At 40.3% G+C, this 14,331-nt stretch overlaps 1 protein-coding gene across 1 annotated transcript in view; it reads left to right on the forward strand.

Moving 5' to 3' along the window:
- The window catches only part of LOC124231039 (protein phosphatase 1 regulatory subunit 36-like), a 39,222-nt gene extending 25,166 nt beyond the window's left edge, over positions 1 to 14,056 (forward strand). The window contains exons 8-11 of the mRNA XM_046647680.1: positions 11,881 to 11,923; positions 12,243 to 12,421; positions 12,508 to 12,699; positions 13,243 to 14,056. Of these exons, the coding sequence (XP_046503636.1) occupies positions 11,881 to 11,923; positions 12,243 to 12,421; positions 12,508 to 12,699; positions 13,243 to 13,456 (628 nt within the window). The 3' untranslated portion in view covers positions 13,457 to 14,056. The remainder of the gene's footprint in view (positions 1 to 11,880; positions 11,924 to 12,242; positions 12,422 to 12,507; positions 12,700 to 13,242) is intronic.
- The last annotated feature ends 275 nt before the right edge of the window (positions 14,057 to 14,331 follow it).

The raw sequence follows: 14,331 nt of genomic DNA on the forward strand, positions 1-14,331 counted from the left end.
GCCACCGGGCCGGCCCAAGAACAGGTATGACTATGGACAAGAAAATAAATGGAAAAACCGGTAATTTGTTAAAGTGAAGGGAGTATGTGTGATTTTTAAAATGCCTTGCATTATCAAAAAGTCATTGGATCTTTTGAGGTATAGAAAATGATATTTACTGTTTTCTAGTTCTCACTTGAGGCTCTTTGATTTGTCCCCATTTCTTTGTTACAATCTGAGAACCTAAAAACCTTAATGAATTCTGTATTTATACTTTGCTTTCTCATCCTATTTTTCCAGTTTCTTTTACTTTATTTTTTATCCTTACCCTATCCCTTACGAAACCTTTTACTTTATCTGCCTTTTGATGTCTTTCGTGTGAGCTTGGATTTCTACCCTTCCACATCGTGAATTCTACAACTATTGCATGTAGTCAAAAATGTTTTCAGTTTTTCTGAGTCTTGAATCCTTTTTCTGCTACCTACGAAAAAAAAAAGTCAGGTTGGACAGAGACAGTATTGGGTTAATAACTTCCTTCTTTAGTTGGAGTAGATTTTCTCCAAGCTTCTCCAGGGTCTAAGGGGCAGGCATATATTCTCTCATTTCTCCTTGGCTGTTTGTAAGGACCTACGTTGGTCTGTAAAGTTTAAAAACAAAAATGTATATGAGGTTTCTCTCAAATGGGACTTGATGTTTATTGATATTTATATTGATATATTTTCAGTTCAGCCTCATTTTATTTGTTTTTTGGTTATATTTTGGCCTTGTTGGCCATTTCTCTTCCCTTCACCCTTCTTGTCCATGGTGGTAGACACACTTGATCCACTTCCCACGTCCACCGTCTCTGATTCACTTTGTGTGATTTCCCATGATTTGGGAACGCCCTCTTAATGCATCTCCAGCAACATTCGTTCTTTATTTTACATCAATTCTGCTCTTCAGAGATTTTGCTGCTGTGTGCAGCTCTTTTATGGAGTTGACAAGTTTAGCACTATCTTCCAGCATGGCAGCCACGAAAACGTGCCACTCAGTTCTGCTACGATGGGGGGCATAATTGACCAGTTGCTGCGCTCTCCATCTACCACCAGGCATGCACAGAGGCCACACTTCTGGGGGACTGTCTCCAGCCAATGTCTGAGTGCAGTAGGGATGCTAAAGTAGGCCCATTTCTACTAAACATGGGACTCCTCTGGTGGATGCCTTTTGCTTGAGGACTTCCCTTTGGCCTGGTCAAAACTTTCCTAGTGCTACACTGCAGTCTGAGACTCTTCCTACCCCATCTGTCCCGCCTTTCCTCTTTCCTTCACCGGAGTCAGACCTGCATCCCAGTGTGACAGCTCTTCTTGCCTTCTCCAGTCTCTCCTCATTTCCTGTCACAGTTGTTTTCTCCAATACATCTCTTATATGTCTAATCCCATCTTGGCATCTGCTTCTCAGAAAACCTGAGCTAACATATCCAACATTGTAGCATTTTTTTGCAGTCATTATTTTATTTTGTATCTTTTAAAAGTATAGTGTATCCTCATCTTTTTATGCATTTAGCTTCCTACAACCTGTTCCTTCTTATAATAATGCTCCTAAATCAGTGTTTTTCAAACTACAGGTCACAACACCTGATTAGATCTTGCAATTAACTCAGTAAGTCCTGGAGAGAATAGAATAGAATAAAAAAAAATCAGAGCACGTCATAGGCTAAGTATTGTTTAAGGAGACTTTTGTTTCAGTGTGTGTGTACTGGGATGTCAATGTTAAATATGTTTCTTGTTCTGTGTTACAGTCAAAAACGTTTGGAAGCCACTGCCTTAAAGCATCCTTTCTACACCTTATGTTTTCATGAGAATGCTTTTGGTTAAACTTTTGAAGCCGTGAGATAATGGCATTCCCTGTCAGCCAACAGTTCAATTTAGGCAGCTGTGTTGATTTGGAGGACCATTTGTGTATATTATTGAATTTTCCCTTTATTTTAGACAGTAAAAGTGGAAAATGGGGAATTCTGCTTCTTATAGCATTGTTAATTCAAATCTAGAACCGCTGAGCATCTGTGGAGAATCTTTAGCTAGAGTCAGATGTTCATGGGCATTAAGTGCGCCAAGCGTGTCTCTCTGCAAAGGGCAAGAATATGTATAACATTATGGAATTATTTCATTTAGTACCTCTAACAGGTGAGGTGTAGCAGTAGATGCAATAGAGAGATATTTAAAATTGAGGATTGAAATTTCAGCATCAAAAAACATTCCTGTGAGTTCATTGCCACAAGATTCCCCCCCTACAAGAAATGCTCAGGAAGGCCCTCATACCTGAAAAAAAAAAGAAAGAAAGAAAGAAAAGGGGTTGCAAAATCTGAACAAAGGAGATAAGTAGAAAGACAAAATCAGAACATTGCAGCTCTCCATCAGAACAGGTTAGCAAATGCTTAAGTATAACGTTAAAGATAAAGGGAAGGGAAACACCAAGAATAAATATAATCTTGTCATTTTAACCACTAACTCACAACACAAGAAGAAAAAAAGACGTGACAGTAACAACCTAGAAGGGGAAGAGGACAGGGATAGAACCAACTTAGTCTAGGGAAAGAAGAGGCCATCAGAAAATGGACTGTCTCATCTATGAGATGTTTTATACAAACCACATGGTAACCACTAAATAAATAATTAGAACAGAGACACAAATTACAAATAAGAAGAACACCAACATAGAAAGCTACCTAACTGAATTGGTAGTCCGAAATTCACGGGACAAGAAACAAAGGAAATGCAGGAGAACTGGAAAATGAGCAATAAAATGGCAGCATTAGGCCCCCACATTTCAGTAATCACTCTAAATGTAAATGGGCTGAATTCTCCAATCAAAAGACACAGAGTGGCAGGATGGATTAAAGAAGAAGACCCAACAATATGCTGCCTCCAGGAAACACACCTCAGTCCCAAAGACAAACACAGACTCAGAGTGAAGGGATGGAAGATGATACTCCAAGTGTGAACACAAGAATAGTGAACACAAGAAAGCAAGTGTTGCCATACTTATATCAGACAAAGTAGACTTCAAGGCAAAACAGGTAAAGAGAGATAAAGAGGGGCAGCTTATAATGATAAAAGGGACACTCCATCAAGAAGACGTAACACTTATAAATATATATGCACCCAACACAGGAGCACCAAAGTACATAAAGGAGCTATTAATGAAACTAAAAGGAGATATCAACAACAATACGATAATAGTAGGGGACCTCAACACCCCACTAACACCAATGGATAGATCATCCAGACAGAAAATCAACAAGGAAATTGTAGAATTAAATGAAAAACTAGACCAGATGGACTTTACAGATATATATAGAACACTCCATCCAAAAACAGCAGGTTACACATTCTTCTCAAGTGCTCATGGAACATTCTCAAGGATAGACCATATGTTGGGAAACAAAGCAAGCCTCAACAAATTTAAGAGTATTGAAATAATATCAAGCATCTTTTCTGACCGTATGCTATGAAACTGGAAATAAATTACAAGAATAAAGCTGGGAAAGGGGCAAAGATGTGGAGATTAAACAACATGCTACTGAAGGACAAATGGATCATTGAAGAAATTAAAGGAGAAATCAGATATAATCTGGAGACAAATGAAAATGAAAACACACCATACCAGCTCATTTGGGATGCAGCAAAAGTGGTCGTAAGAGGGAAATTCATCACAACACAAGCTCACCTCAATAAACAAGAAAAATCTCAAATAGGCAATCTCAAACTACACCTAACAGAATTAGAAAAAGAAGAACAAACAAAGCCCAAAGTCAGTGGAAGGAGGGAAATAAAAATTAGAGCAGAAATAAATGAAATCGAAACAAAAAAGACAGTAGAAAGGGTCAGTGAAACAAAGAGCTGGTTCTTTGAGAAATAAACAAAACTGACAAACCCTTAGCCAGGCTCACTAAGAAAAAAAAGAGGGAAGACTCAAATAAATAAAATCAGAAATGAAAGAGGAGAAATCACAATGGATACCACAGAAATACAAAGATCATAAGACAATACTATGAAAAACTGTATGCCAACAAATTGGACAACCTAGAAGAAATGGATAAATTCTTAGACTCTTACAACCTCCTAAAACTGAATCAGGAAGAAATAGAGAACCCAAATAGACTAATCATAAGTAAAGAGATTGAAACAGTAATCAGAAACCTCCCAAAAGATAAAAGTCCAGGACCAGATGGCTTCTCTGGAGAATTCTACCAAACATTCAAAGAAGATTTAATACCTATCCTTCTCAAACTATTCCATAAAATTGAGGAAGAAGGAGCACTTCCTAACACATTCTATGAGCCCAACATCACCCTGATCCCAAAACCAGACAAGGACAACACAAAGAAGGAGAACTACGGGCCAATATCACTGATGAACATAGATGCAAAAATCCTCAACAAAATTTGGGCAAACTGAATACAGCAATACATTAAAAAGATCATACACCATGATGAAGTGGGATTTATACCAGGAACACAGGGATAGTTTAACATCTGCAAGTCAGTCAATGCGATATACCACATTAACAAAATGAGAAACAAAAACCACGTGATCATCTCAATAGACACAGAGAAAGCATTTGACAAGATCCAACATCCATTTATAATAAAAACTCTCAATAATATGGGTATAGAAGGAAAGTACCTCAACATAATAAAGGCCATATATGACAAACCCACAGCCAACATCATACTCAATAGGCAAAAACTGAAAGCCATCCCTCTGACAACAGGAACAAGACAAGGGTGTCCACTCTCTCCGCTCTTATTCAACATGGTCCTGGAGGTTTTGGCCAGAGCAATTAGGCGAGAAAAAGAAATAAAAGGAATCCAGATAGGCAATGAAGAAGTGAAACTCTCACTGTTTGCAGACGACATGATCTTATATATAGAAAAACCCAAAGAATCCATAGGAAAACTATTAGAAATAATCAACAGCTACAGCAAAGTTGCAGGGTATAAAATTAACATACATAAATCAGTAGCATTTCTATACTCTAATGACAAACTACCAGAAAAAGAATTCAAGAACACAATCCCATTCACAATCGCAACAAAAAGAATCAAATACCTTGGGGTAAATTTAACCAAGGAAGTGAAAGACCTATACAATGAAAACTACAAGACCTTCCTGAAAGAAATTGATGATGACATAAAGAGATGGAAAGACATTCCATGCACATGGATTGGAAGAATAAGCATTGTTAAAATGTCCATACTACCTAAAGCAATCTACAGATTCAATGCAATCCCAATCAGAATCCCAATGACATTCTTCACAGGAATAGAACAAAGAATGCTAAAATTCATATGAGTCAGCAAAAGACCCCGAATGCCTAAAGCAATCCTGAGGAAAAAGAACAAAGCTGGAGGCATCACAATCCCTGACTTCAAAACATACTACAAAGCTACAGTAATCAAAACAGCATGGTACTGGTACAAAAATAGGCACACAGATCAATGGAACAGAATTGAAAGCCCAGCAATAAAACCACACATCTATGGACAGCTAATCTTCAATGAAGGAGCTGAGAACATACAATAATGAAAAGAAAGTCTCTTCAACAAATGGTGTTGGGAAAACTGGGCAGCCACATATAAAAGAATGAAAATTGACCATTCTTTTTCACCATTTGCAAAAATAAACTCAAAATGGACCAAAGACTTAAAGGTAAGACCTGAAACCATAAGACTTCTAGAAGAAAATATAGGCAGTACACTCTTTGACATCAGTATCAAAAGGATCTTTTCAGATACCATGTCTTCTCAGACAAGGGAAACAGTAGAAAGAATAAACAGATGCGACTTCATCAGACTAAAGAGCTTCTTCAAGGCAAGGGAGAACAGGATCGAACCAAAAAGCACCCCACCAATTAGGAAAAAATATTTGCAAATCATATATCCAACAAAGGCTTAATCCCATAGTATATAAAGAACTCACACAACTCAACAACAAAAAAATCAAACAACGCAATCAAAAAATGGGCAGGGGACATGAACAGACATTTCTCCAAAGAAGATATATGGATGGCCAATAGGCACATGAAAAGATGCTCATCATCACTGATCATCAGGGAAATGCAAATCAAAATTACACTAAGATATCACCTTACCCCCGTTAGAATGGCTAAAATAACCAAAACAAAAAGTAACAAATGCTGGAGAGGTTGTGGAGAAAAAGGAACCCTCATCCACTGCTGGTAGAAATGCAAACTGGTGCAGCCACTATGAAAAACAGTATGGAGATTTCTCAAAAAATTAAAAATAGAAATACCATATGATCCAGCCATCCCACTACTGGGTATCTATCCAAAGAACTTGAAATCAGCAATTCAAAGAGACCCATGCACCCCTGTCTTCATGGCAGCATTATTCATAATAGCCAAGATGTGGAAGCAACCTAAGTGCCCATCGACTGATGGTTGGATAAAGAGGATATGGTATATATATATATATATATATATATATATATATATATATATACACACTGGAATACTAGTCAGCCATAAAAAAGGATAAAATGGTCCCATTCACAACAACATGGATGGACCTTGAGGGTATTATGTTAAGCGAAATAAGCCAGACAGAGAAAGACAATCTCTCTATGACTCCACTCATATGTGGAGGATAAACAAACACGTGGACAAAGAGAACAGATTAGTGGTTACCAGGGGAAAGGGGGTCAGGGGGTAGGCACAAAGGGTGAAGTTGTGCACCTATAATATGTGCACCTATAATAATGTATAATTGAAATTTCACAAGGTTGTAAACTATCATAACCTCAATAAAAAAAAAAATTCCTGTGGTCCAAATATAGGAGGCCTTTGCAGGTCCCTGGAGCTGTTGGTAGGACGTCAGCTTGTTACAGACCCCGCTATTTAGGAAAAGGGATATTTTCTCTTGACAAAATTTTCAAGAAAGCTATTAGAAGAAAATTAGAGTCAGCTTCACAATTTTCTGTTCAATCACTTGTAAAATCACCTTTTCTCAACATTAACTCTAATCTCTTTTGTCTTCAAAGTGTCACTTCAAATTGAGAAAACTGGAATTTGAGGTTTGTATTTGTCAGCTTGGGCTACTGTAACAAATTGCCACAGACTAGATGGCTTAAACCACTGGAATTTATTTTCTCATAGTTCCCCAGCTGAAGGCTGCAAGTCGGAGATCAAGATACCGACATGGTCAGGTTCTGGGGAGGGCCCTCCTCCTGGCGTGCAGACAGCTGCCTTCTCGCTGGGGCCTCTGTGGTGGAGATAGAGCCCTAATCTCTCTTCCTTCTTCTTTTTTTTTTAAAGATTGGCACCTGAGCTAACAACTTTTGCCAATCTTCTTTTTTTTTTTTTAATTGCTTTTTCTCCCCAAAGCCCCCCACTACATAGTTGTATATTCGAATTGTAGGTCCTTCTCATTGCAGCATGTGGGATGCCACCTCAGCGTGGTCTGATGAGCAGTGCCATGTCCACGCCCAGGATTCGAACCAGTGAAACCGTGGGCCACTGAAGCCCAGTACGCGAACTTAACCACTTGGCCACAGGCTGGCCCCTCTCTCCCTCTTCTTAAAAGGAACAAATCCCATCATGAGGACCCTACCCTCATGATCTCATCAAATCTAATGACCTCCCAAAGGCCACACCTCCAAATACCATCACACTGGGAGTTGTTAGGACCTCCACATACGAATTTGGGGTCGGAGGACACAGACATTCAGCCCATTACAAGGTTAAAAAAACAACTACTCAAAAAAAAAATTTTATTGCCCATACTTAATGTTTAATCTTTTTTTTTGTGAGGAAGATTGTCACTGAGCTAACATCCGTGCCAATCTTCCTCTATTTTATGTGGGATGCCGCCACAGCGTGGCTTGACGAGCAGAGCTAGGTCCATGACCAGGATCTGAACCGCAAATCCTGGGCTGCTGAAGTGGAGCGTGCGAACTTAACTGCTATACCACCAGGCTGACCCCCTTAACGTTTAATCTTTAAAAACATATATATTGCAAACTAATTTTAGGATAAAAAGATCAAACTATTAATAATTATATCATAATTAGAGACATTATTGTATCTTTTAGTTCCCTGGGTATAGAACCTCCACTTAAGTTATTATACTTTTACCAGTACATTTTCATTACAATGTAATTTTTATGCAAATTTTAAAGGAACTCATGGTGTTTGAAAGTAGGTGATTGCTTCAGTTTCGCACCAGCTCATTTCCAGGAGATGTTGTCTTTGGGCCATTGGACGCAACATCGCCTGCTTTCCACCTGCCTGTTGGATGGCAGTGTGGAAAAGAATCAGTGTGGAGCTCTCCACCCACCATTCACACAGCAAATTCCGTTCAGGTCAAAGAGCTGAACAGAGGATATCGAGGAAAACAGACTACAGCATGTTTCTCCTGTAAAAGTTCTTAACTGACCACGGGTGTTGATTATGTTCTTGAATGGAGCTCTTAATGTTCTTTTGGTTGTTTCTGTCTAGGAGAAGATGAGGACAATGTTTTTGCCAGTTATGAGTTATTGACTGATTTTAACATAGTATTATTTTACTTCCTCCCTCGAAATGTGAATATTCTCATGAGAACATTTTCGTGTGTATTTTCTGACTTTTCTCTCTAATACATGCACACTTAAAATTGGACTAGAACACCTTATGCCATTTAACTCTGGAGTTAAATTAAGGATTCAGTAGAACCACCAATTAGGGGCTGTTCATTTCGTGCTTTCATGTTTCGTGAGAAGTAGGAGGACGTGCCTTTTTCTTCTGACTACATCTGTGACGCCCTGATATCACAAAGCTTTGGCAAAATTTTGATGAACATGTTCGGTGAAAGCTCTCTGTGTTTCCAGGATAGATAAGAAAACCTCCTCATGGTGCATGCCCTAGAGTTAGATCTGTCCTTTGGTTATGGCCAATTCTGGCTCCACTCCCACCTCTGCTTTAGGACTCATACCCTCCTCTTCTGCTGTCAGTGTAGCTGTCACCTGACGGCGGACCAAAGAGGCTGGCGGTGCGGGTGAAGATGGGGGGAAAGGGGTCTCTGAAGCTCAGGTGTGTAAATCATCCTTACCCCGTTCCCCACCTCACCCCCAGTCACGGGCACCAAGGCCTCTTTCCCCTCCCCCAAGCACATTCCTTTGAAATTTCTCTTCCCCTCTGCAGAGCATGCTTTGACTCTGATTTAAACCTGATTTCACTTAAAGCTGCAAGGAGCAAATGGGAGCACAGCTTTTTTGCTCCCCAGCCCAGAACCGCATGGGCTTGGCCTAGGCTTTGCATGCCTTCAGGAAAGACTAAAAATGTGCTATACTTTCCTCATTTTGGTTTAGAGCTAAGTGTCTTATGTAGTAAGAAGGAATAAGAAAGCATCATACCAGGCCACAGAAAATCTCTGGATTCACCACCAGGCTGGCTTTTCCCTCTTTCCTTCAGATTCTGCCCTCACAGGTGGAATGCACAGCGTCTCTGCTGACCAGCACGGTAGCCGTTTGCCACGTTGGCTGTTGAGCACTTGGAATGTGCTGGTCCATATTGAAATGTGCTGTAAGTGTAAAATATACACTATACAAAAAAGTTTTAAAATGAATAAAATATCTCATTAATAATTTTAAAATGTTGATTACATATTGAAATGATAATATTTTGGGGGTTTGGATACAATAAATATATTATTAAAATTAATTTTACCTGTTTCTTTTTACTGTGGCTACTAGAAAATTTTAAATTATATTTGTGGCTTGCATTATATTTCTATTGTGCTGTTGTGCTGTTATAAATCCTGTTTCAATTCGTAGAGGATTTGGGGGCCTTAAATTTGTTATTTAGACTCAGTAAACTTCTAAATTTATGATCGATTTATAATTATGGTGTACTTAATATAAGAATTATAAGATAAAAAAAGGAAGGAAGAAAAGAAAATGGCTCAAAATCTACCATCAAGATATGAATTTGCAGATTTAAACTGTGAGGTCCCCAAATGTCCTCATTCTCTGCCTCCGTTTCCTGGCCTCATTTCCGTTTCATATGCAGAGCCAAATCCGAGTGGGACGAAGAAACCCGCCACCCTCTGTGTTTCATTTCTGCAGTGCGCCTGCGCCGGTTTGCTTTGGGCTGGAAGAGAGAAAGAAGTCCTAGTTTTATGGCAACTTGAGGAAAAGGGGAGGAGGTTCATGGTACCTTCTAATGTTTAAAAAAAGAGTGAAAGAAAAGAGAAGGAGAGGAAGTGTGTGTTTCCTGGGCAATCATTCTGTCGTTTCACAAAACCTTGCTAAGATGGTGCTGCTTTGGGTTGTGCCAATGTAAGCGCTGCTCTGAACCTCCCAGAATGCAAGCTGACTTGGTATTCCAAAAACAGGGTCTGGTGGTGTCTGCTTCAGCTTGGCAGGTCTGCCTGGTCTCTGGTTTCAGCTGGCAGAGGCCATGGAAGAGCGGAAATTCCACATGTGCACCCCGTCAGGTTGAGGCTTCAGGTGGCACAGAAGGACTCTGAGGCTTGTCCTGAAAAGTTTCTGATGGGCTCTGTGGCTTAATATTTTTATCTGCAAAATATGCTAAAGGAAAAGCTTGTTTCCCTAGTGTTCTGGTTATGAAAATAAATGTGGAGATCTGACAGGCCCGAGTTTTAGTACAGACTCTGCACCTAATTAAATATGTCTTTGAACTTCAGTCTCAACCTCAGTTTCCTCAACTGTAAAGTGGGAATAACAATACTGACTACATCATAGGGATCTTATGAGAACTAAATATGATAATCAATGCAAAGAGCTTAGCATAGTACTGGGCGCATAGTCCACACTTAGTAAATGCTCACTGTAATAACTATTGCCTTAATTCTTTGTTGACTTGCACACGAGTGTGTAAATGAAGAGTCTGCAGGAAGGGAGGGACCTACTCCAGTAAAAGCTGACCCACCTCTTCAGTGGTTCCCCCAAATAGAGGGCTAGTTTGGGCCCATATGGACCATGAAGTCTCTGTGAGAAGGCTGGAGTCCTGAGGGGTTTGAGTCGTGTTCCCCAGACCCTGGGAGTTCAGGGCAGTTCTGGAGCGTTTGATACCGAGGCCAATTCTAGGAGTCAGTTACTCTGAGGAAGGCCTAAGCAAAAGCAGAAGCAAACCCAGGATCAACCTTGGAGTGCCCTGGGTGCAGCCTTGGTCCCCAAGACTGATCCCGTGACTGCAGGTGCACAGCCCTCGCCATCAACTCATCAACTCTCAAGTCCTCCCTAGGCCATGCCTGCTTTCCTAAGGCTGGGAATCAGAATCAGAATGGCCTGTGTTGGGGAGGGGAGGCCAGGGTCACTAAGCATGCCCATGCCAGTACAGTATCCTTAGCATTGAATTTGTGTTGCAAGAACTCTTGGGCCAATGCCTGCCTTTAAGAGACAAGGCTCAGTCTACATACCTCATTCGGAAGGAAGAGCTCACTACTGTCCCAGTCAATTGCATGGCATAGACATTTGTCCATTTTGTTTCTGTTTCTTTTTGCACTCAATAGCCATAACCCTTATTCAAGATTTTTTCTTTTTCTTCACTTTAGACTTACCTTCTAGTTCTTTACTTCCATACCTCGTCTTACCACTTCACCACCTTTCCACTCCCCTCACCTCCCCAACACTCAGATCACCAGAAGCATTTGGAAAAATACATTTCCTCGCTTGCTTATCTTAAATTTATATTGATTAAGTTTTGACCAAACACTCTAGGGGTTTTGATCTGGGTAACCTAAGAAGTTGAAGGAAAAGATATTGGGACTCATCATCAATGACTTTTGATCGTATTTATGTGGCTAAATAGTCTTGGGCCTTTTGAAGATAAGGGCTTATTACCTGGATCCCTGAAAAATTGTGCCTCCCTCTCAACCAATGGTTGTGATTTGTTGTGTTGCAGGGAGAAAATATCAGATACACAAAAAGACTGGAAGTTCTTTGAGGTAAGTCACTTACATTTTGGGGCTTCTCTCTTTGGTGTGAAACATGACGTATAGCAATAACCAATAGCTGTTTGTCAAGCACTTATTTTTAGTGAATATTCTTTCTAAAAAGCATGCTAACAAGCTGCATACCACACCTTAAATTTTTGGCCTGATTTTACTCCTGCAAAGGTGAGTACATGTGTAATTTTCCACAGCTTTTCAGGAACTTTGAGAAATTGGGTCATCTGGGTTTACGTCTACTTAGCAGTGTTCTAAAGACAGGTGGGAGCTTTTCATCTGGCTGTGGGTTGTGATTCTTGTCTCTTTTCTGTTGTAGTCCTTTTTCACTTTCTGTACATATGTAGCTTGGATTGTCTTCCGACGTCAGCACTTCGTGGAGATTGAGGAAGAAATAGGGAGGCTCTTTCGTACCAGTATGTTCAACATCCCTCGAAGGAAGCGAGAGGAAGAAGAATCAGGAGGGGAAAAGAAACGCATGACCTTTGTACAATTCAGGTATGATCTTTTGACTTTCCTGAGCTCAAGGGCATTTCTAGAAAACAAGATGATGTGATCCAAATGTCACCTTTCTTTCCCCACAGGAGAATGATGGCAAAGCGCCCAGCAATTAAAAAAGCCATTAACATGCGCTCTCCAGTCATGTCAACTCTGCTGCCATCTCTCAGAGAAAAGGCTCAGAGTATCTTTGAGAAAAAGTATCATCAAGGAAGCATCAAACTCCCAGCCCAGATGCAGGAGCACATGGACAGTCTGGACTCTGTGCCCATGCCAGTGTAAGTGGCCCGAGGAAAGGGAAAGGGGAGCCTGAGCATCGCTGCCCAGGTTGGGCCTGGGAGGGGCAGGGGCTCACATTCCACGCCTCTGCCAGACGGGTGCACACAGATGGAAGCACAGCCTTTCTCCCCACCCCCTGCTCCTCTCCACCTGTTTCCTTTCCAGGGCAGCTCTTGGTGCACCCATCTAGACTAGAAAAAATTACTAGAAAGTTATGCTAGACTTCAAATAGTTCTAATTTGGAGGAGTGAGTAGCAGACTTTATAAGGCTGATGTTTTTCCGTTAGAAGAATCATCTTTGGGAAATGTGGGAAGGGGCAATACAAAATCTTGCTGTGGGCTGAGGTTTTGAACCCATAATTAAGAGCATAGTGGTGGTTCGTAGAAACAGGGGAATGTTCAAAGAAATAAAATAAAAATAGGTGTGTGTGTGTGTTTGTGAGTCTTAGCTTTAGTACACACACACCCACACACACACACACAACCATTCACCTTAGTCTTTGGCCTCACTGCTTCAGCTCTGCCGATAATTCTTTTCACAGAGTTGGCATCCTGGGGGAGCCTCGATGTCTGTTCAATCCCCATACTCTTCTCCCCCTTGAACCAGAAGAAAACATGAAACCATCTGGGAGACATCCTTCCCTGGTAGAAAGAAATAACATGAAGATTCAGGATACACTGGACTTAGTCATGAGAGCACTATCCTTTCAAACAACATTCCCGAAACAATCTGGCACATTCCATTTCTGGAACTAAGTCTCTGTGTTTGAAGTAAACTACTTTGACTTAATCACTTTATGTAGGACTAATATTTGTTGTTATTAAACTTTTAAAATTGTTGAAATCACTTTGCTAAAAGTTCAACAATAGACTATTAAAGAATTCCAGAAATCTCTTGCAAAGCTCATTTTCCTGTATTTAATAGTTTGCTTTGCTCTTTACTTACTTCCTTGGCTTCTCTGTGACTATTTACAGTAATGTATTAAAACTTTTAGCCAATGTTCTAGTGCACTAGTGAAAAAACATTCTGTTTATTCATTTCTAAGTTCATTTTTGCTTTATGAGAGAGTATCTTTGCCACATTTGAAAACAAAATTTCATAAAGAGGCAAATTAGAATGTTTTTAACATTAAATCTCTTTCTATGGCTATATTATTGTTGGCACTGGGATATAAAGTGTATCTGACTTATTTAAAAGCCTTTTTAGCATATATGCTTCATTCATTCTTTCATTTGTTCATTTAACAACAAATGCATATTAAGCCCCTGCTCCCTTCAAGCTGTGTGCTGGGTTATGGAGGGAAAAATGATCGTCAAGACAGAGACCGTATCCTCCAGGTCTGGGTGGTAGAGAAGACAAATCAAATACATACCTGCTCACAATACAGTGCTGGCATGTGAGAGGCCACAAGTGAGCTAAAGACCAAGGGCCCTGAGAGGACAGGGCGGAAGAGCTGTCACTTCCAGGGGGCCCTGGAGTGTTCTGACTTGAATGTGGCTTCTCAGGGGTAAGGTGGCACTGAAGGGGGACTTGAGTCAGAGCAAGAACACATGCAAAGGCACAGAGATGAAAAAGTGTGCCTGGTGACTGAGGAATGGTAAGAGCAGGGTGCATGCGTGCCATAGGGTGC

The sequence above is a fragment of the Equus quagga genome, chromosome 20 (assembly GCF_021613505.1).
Source record: "Equus quagga isolate Etosha38 chromosome 20, UCLA_HA_Equagga_1.0, whole genome shotgun sequence".
In the NCBI taxonomy this organism is placed as follows: Eukaryota; Metazoa; Chordata; class Mammalia; order Perissodactyla; family Equidae; genus Equus; species Equus quagga.